The 6,207-nt window shown below is 37.0% G+C and overlaps 1 protein-coding gene across 1 annotated transcript in view; it reads right to left on the reverse strand.

The window, feature by feature from the left end:
• The window catches only part of CXADR (coxsackie virus and adenovirus receptor), a 26,234-nt gene extending 20,113 nt beyond the window's left edge, over window positions 1-6,121 (reverse strand). The window contains exons 1-6 of the mRNA XM_019524528.1: window positions 5,936-6,121; window positions 4,349-4,553; window positions 3,960-4,121; window positions 1,885-2,007; window positions 1,373-1,511; window positions 780-966 (exon numbers count right to left, since the gene is read on the reverse strand). Of these exons, the coding sequence (XP_019380073.1) occupies window positions 780-966; window positions 1,373-1,511; window positions 1,885-2,007; window positions 3,960-4,121; window positions 4,349-4,553; window positions 5,936-6,064 (945 nt within the window). The 5' untranslated portion in view covers window positions 6,065-6,121. The remainder of the gene's footprint in view (window positions 1-779; window positions 967-1,372; window positions 1,512-1,884; window positions 2,008-3,959; window positions 4,122-4,348; window positions 4,554-5,935) is intronic.
• Window positions 6,122-6,207: the final 86 nt, after the last annotated feature.

Consider the following 6,207-nt stretch of genomic DNA (forward strand, 5'->3'; position numbering starts at 1 on the left):
AAAAAAAAAAAAAAAAAAAAATGCACTGCATTTTTTCTACTCAGAATCACACATTAGCCTAACAATATTTCTTCAGCACCCTAACTTAAATTTAATTATGGTCAGTGCTGGTATCTAGTTGGGAACATCAATGCTTTGTTAATATACTGTGGGTGCATCTAAACGTGTGCATTTACTTCACAGTAACCAAAATTACCATGTAGTACGAGCACGTGTCTATACATGCATGCCCATACTGCACAGTAAATATGGCGACTTACACTGATTTGAGCATAAATTTGATACCTGCATGACACAGGTATCAAATTTACGCCCTATTAGTTACTGTGCAGTAACTCATTTGTAGACACCTTACTGTGTAATAATGCTCTGTGTGTGGACTGACTCAGGACCAAACTTTAGTCCTGTCAGTCCACACACAGCGTTAATATGTTTTAATGCCTGCACATGTTGATGCCAGCCTATTCCTGCTTACTGCACACAAATTTAAGCCAGCATAAATGCATGTGTAGTCAAGCCCTTTATGTCTGAAATTTAAAAGGAAGGTTTGTGACTACGTTTGAAATTAAAAAGGAAGATTCAAATTAGCTTGCTCATTTTCTACCTGGAAATTTTTGTGCATTTTAAATGTAAGTAGAACAAGATAGGTTTTGTTAATACTTATAATGAATAACAGAGGACTAAAACTTAACCCTATTCTATACGATGGAGCCATCTTTACTTTGTGCTGGAATCATCACAGGGACAGCTCCCATTCTACTAAGATTAGGTGCAGCTACCTTTGGCGGTGCAAAGTTTGAATTTTGTTCAGGGGTACGTTCAAAGTCTTCACTTGGAACTTGGCTATATGGAGTCTTGGTATATCCATCCATGTTGGAAGGAGACATTGAACCCAGAGAAGAACGATTGCTGCCTACATAGCTGCGGGCTGTTGAAGTCCGACTCTTTGGAGGGGGAACATCTTCTCTGAAAAATAAAATTGCAAAGAAAACTTGATTAACCAGGACTGTATTGGTGTTTTTACATGTTCTGTGAAGTTTCTCTAATTGGCTTTTTCTATTCCAGCAAAAGTCCCAATAAATATAGCACTCAACTTTTTACTTAAAAACATATTTGTCACACTAAGAATCTCTGTTCAACCAAACAAAATATTTTGGAATATTACAAAATAGTGTATGGACAAACAGTTACATTCATACTACATTAAAAATATATGGTTTTGGAAGTAGCTGTTACACTGAGTTAATGAACCAACTTTAATCAATTAAAAACGTTCAGCTCCCATAACGAACATATTATTAATGAAAGGACAGAAATTACTTTTTAATTTTTAGAGATTACCACTCAAAGGCTTAAGACCATGGGTCATTACCTAATATCATGATGCACTTCTTTTTCATATTTCTTCTCTTTGTGCTTCTTACAGGCATACGATATGAAAAAAGCCAGTAAGCAGAGCCCCAGCAATGTTCCTATAATCGCTCCTGCAATTATGCCACCTACATTTACAGCTAGAACAGAGAAAAAGAAATGACTATGGTACTGGCCTTCAAAGGGTCAAATGAACAGATAAATCTCTTCTCCTACCTTTAAATAAAAGTAAGAACATTCACTGTTTTCTATGCCATAGAACTGCTGAATAATACAAATGTCTTTCAGTTGAATTGTAATTTTAAATTTAAATAATTCTTTATTTGTACAGAAAGCCACATAAACACACTGACCTCCTTTCTCAAGCTCAAAGAATGTTCCATGCTCAAGTGAATGGCAACTACCTGTTCAACTGTGTATATCTTCTCTCCCCCCTTCAAATCATATAACAGAGTTATGCTAGTTCTTTAATAAACAAATGGGTAGTCAAATATCGCACAAGAAAATACTTACAAGGGGTAACATTCAGCACAAGAAAACATTCGTCTGTGCCAACTCTGTTGGAAACAATGCAACTGTATGTACCAGAGTTATCCTGAGAGGCATTTTTCACAGAAAGTTCTCCTGTGTTTTTATCTACAACATTGAAGGAGAAATTTGGATTAGCATTTTTCTTCTATTGTAATTAGCCAATATTCTCAAAGAAGTTAACCCAAAGCATAAATGAAATTATTTAAAAAACTTATCTACCTTACTTATGTTATGCTAATGAACCCCTGGTCCAGTTCATATAATCTTTACCTTGGTATCAGTAAAGCCTAGTAAAAGTACATTTGAGGGTTTTATTTGCTATGGTTTCTTATCCAGTTAGTTCAGAGTAAATTGTCTTGTGCAACTGCATGAAAAGTAGACACTCTTCAACAGCTATATATTGACTATTCAGTTATGCATACTCTCTAGATTTGTTGGGGTGACCAATTTGCCTGACAGCAGGTTTTGTATTCCCGTCATCATGCCCTAGAGATTCTAATGGCTAGACCTAAAGAAGCTCTGGAGCCAAAAATTGAGATCAAGTGACTTATTTTTAGTTGAATAAATAAATGGCCTCCTTTCACAGATTTACAAGTTGGAAACCTGCTAAAGGCAGGTGCCTACACATCTTTCTCACTCAGAAAAAAGAGCTACTTAAAAAAAAAAATCAGGCCAGAGAGCTATGCCTTCTCCTTACCCAATAGCTCAGAAGGTTATAGCACTGACCCATAATCTAGGAAACCCAAATTCTCTCCATTTCCTTAGAGAAAACCCTAAGCATCAGGCTAGTGGCTATCTGGGTGGCAGCACTCCTGTTGAAGCTTCAGTTATAAGGAAAGAATTTAAGACATATTGGGTTCATCTACACTAGCTATTAATTCAGTTCAATAAACTCTGGCACAGTTTGCACTCATGTCAGTGGCTCCCAGGCACGGCATCTTCACATGCACCCAGGACCACAGCAGTTTGAGCTGGTGGAGCAGCCCCAGGGGGTCAGCCCCAGGCTCCAGATGGTGGGGCTAACTGGGGTACAAGTGTGCCAAAACTACAGAAGTATGGGACTGACCCCCAAAGCCTGCTGCCAGCCCAGGGTTTCTCCACCCTGACTCATACTGCTGCAGTACCAGTCACTGTCCACAGTGACTCTGCCAAAAGATAGTACTATCAGGGGCACTACTATCTTATGGCAGTTAATTTACTGTGCCCTAATATTGGCACGTGTAGACAGTGATGCTTTACTGCAGAACTAATTAGTAGTAAAGCACGTGTAGATGCACCCATGAAAGCAAAAGCAAGTGTGAGGATGCCTCTGTAACCTACTGATTCCTTTTCAAATGTTAAAAGGGGTAGCAACAAAAGTAAGAATGAATTACTTAGTTTATAATTATTTTTATAGCCATATAATATACAACAAAATATTTCAAGGATGTTTACAATAGATATTGCTCTCCCTTCTGGCCAGCAATTCTGCCTTAAAGTGTCAGCCTTCTTTAAAGCAAGATGAAGCAACAGTAAAAGAATTTAACAGTTGATAATACAAGTTTCAGATATGGTCAATTTGAGTCTGTTACTTCAAATTTTAATGTTCTATTTTGATTTAGTGAGCCAATATTTTAAGCATTCCCCAAACTTGCTTGCAATCAAACACTACTACATTAGTTCTCCCCTAATTCACCATCTCCAAACTTCTTCGTTCACCATAGGTACTCACATTTTTAATAATGTCTAACTACTTTTAGCCTGGAATTTACAATGAGCTTTCAGGGATACTGTTATATCTCTAGTTCATTTTAATATGAAGTACAGACTACATAATGACTAGTTTTATAATAGTTACTTCTATTTCACTATAATTTACCAGTAAACTAAAATAGAATGTCTGTTGGCTTCTTTCATCTAATTCATATGCAAGTGTCAAGACTTTGCCTGTCTTATGTTAAAACGGGCAAGAAATATTTAGTGCTTCAAGTTCAAACCACAAATAAGTCATGAATAAAAAACCACTAACCATCTTAAATATATTACTAAAATAAAAAATAGGAAAAGATAAAGAGTACTCAGTAAAGATGTAGCCGGAAGTTGTTCTGTGCCAGTGCCAGCAAGTTTTCTCCAGCTGTAAGACAAGAGCGGGGAGCCTTCCTGTGCTGCACATTTTAGGGTCAGGTCACTTCCAATTTCCTGTGATCCTTCAACGTAGCATTTAGTTCTTGCTGGCTTTACTAATAGATAAAATTATATTTAATTAATATAAGAATCAAGTCAGGAACTGTGTTCAAGAATGAAATTTTGATAAATTATTTAGCTGAATTTTTTGTGCTATCAAAACTAGTTTTTCAACTCAAAAAACAGAAGACGTTATATATAAAATATAAACCAATCATTATGGGGGTGTTTTTTTTGAGAAGGGTGTGGGGAAGGAAGAAATGGACGAAGAAAGATATCTTACCAAGCACAGTCAATTGTATTTTTTGGCTCTGAACTCCAGGAGCCTTCTTCACTTTACACTGGTATGTGCCAGTGTCTGTTGACTTTAGATTTAGAATATCTAAGGAGGCATCACCAGATTTTGGATCAGGATTGGAAAACTGCATTCGTCCATGCATGCCTTCATAGTAGTTACTATAGACCCTGTCTACAGTATACATAATTATCTAAAAGGAAGAAAAAAACCACAAATCTTCAAGCAGATCTGTAGATCAAATATTGGAAAATAATCTCAATTTATTTCTTCAAAAACTGGCCAGCCATTACTTTTTTCATGGTTTTAAATAAACTCAGCCCAAAAAAAGCATGCAGAAAAAACCCACATGACAATTTTTTTGGTGCGAAATGAAACATCTCCATTTCTAGAGCCAAACATCTCACTGATGAACCAAGATTGGCTAATATCTTCTAGTTTTGAGAGAGAAACATCACACTACTTGTGCGCTACAAATCTCCACATTTATTTATTTATTACCTTTTTGTCACCCTTCCCCCAGAAGGTTCATGGAGGCTTACAGTAAGAGAAAGTAAGTCAAAGAAGAAAACATTAAAATAAGAAGGCAGTACAACACTTAACTGCCCCCCACCCATGCAAAAAAAAACAGTGTGTGCCACTGTTGCTCTCCTGCCTCTTAAGGAGAACACCCTCCCAATCCACCTTCCCAACCTACATTCTATAACTTGGTACAAAGAAAATAGAAATTCTTCCTACCTCTTTTCCCTTCCATTCCTACCTACTCTGGGGAGTCCTCCCTCCAAGGCCTTCCCTCCGTCTTTGCCCCCCTCAGAAGCGTCATAGCTGTCTACAAAACCTAGCCATCCTCCCCCATCCAAGGCAGCACATAATTCAATTGAAAAAAGAGAATAAAATAGGAGATTGTCAAACACCCTCCATTACCCTCCCTCCCAGCATTATCTTTGTCCATGCCAAAGTGTGTCCTTGAGCACTGATCATGCCAGGGGGAGCTGCAGCCCCTTTTAAGCCCCCGTTGCAGCTTGGTCATGTGGTTTGCCTGCTCAGTAACTCAGCCTGTTCCCTCTCCAGTTTCAGCCCCAGAGTGGGGAGGTTGGGAAGGCAGGAAAAGTCAGAAGCCCCCAAAGGGCTTCATCTAATATTCATCCCTTCAAAGGATGGGTTCTAAGGAGATTAGCATGTCATAAAACCAAAAGTTTTTATTTTTGTGGCAAATGAGGATTTGTTTTGTTTAGGACAAGACTATCTCCTGTCAACAAAATATGGAAAATAAACTTTATTCATTCCAGAACTGTTTAATTTTTAAAAACTACTAGTCCATAGTAAGCAAGTACTTATACTCTTATTTAGTCCATAGTAAACAAGTACTTATACTCATATTTTGAAAGTCATATTCATATTTTTATTATGAAAAGTAAATACAAATCACCAATTTTATGACTGTTGCTTCTTAAACATGATCACATTTCCCGTCTTGAAATTCAAAAAAAGGTTTGATGTAGAGGAAGGATTTAATTTATGAAGTTTTTTTCAAACTAGAAGTTAAATTGCATTTGAAAAGCTCTGTGTACTCACAGTTTGTTCATTCTTTTGATTATCGATTGGTATTAAAACCCATTCGATATCTAATGGGCCTTCATCTTCTTGTGAGAGTGTGAACATACATGGCAACGTAACTTTCTCTCCTTGAGCTTTTTCAATCATAGGCTGGTCAGTTGGAGTTATTTTTAAGCCATCTGTTACACCTAGAAAGAAAAGTGGTTGTGGAAACAAAGCATTAAATATCTCATAATTCAACAACCGAAACCAAAACATATCAATAAACATTCTGTTTTCACAATAAGGGT

Source organism: Gavialis gangeticus, unplaced genomic scaffold (assembly GCF_001723915.1).
Source record: "Gavialis gangeticus isolate Ggan-Ray unplaced genomic scaffold, GavGan_comp1, whole genome shotgun sequence".
Taxonomy (NCBI): domain Eukaryota; kingdom Metazoa; phylum Chordata; order Crocodylia; family Gavialidae; genus Gavialis; species Gavialis gangeticus.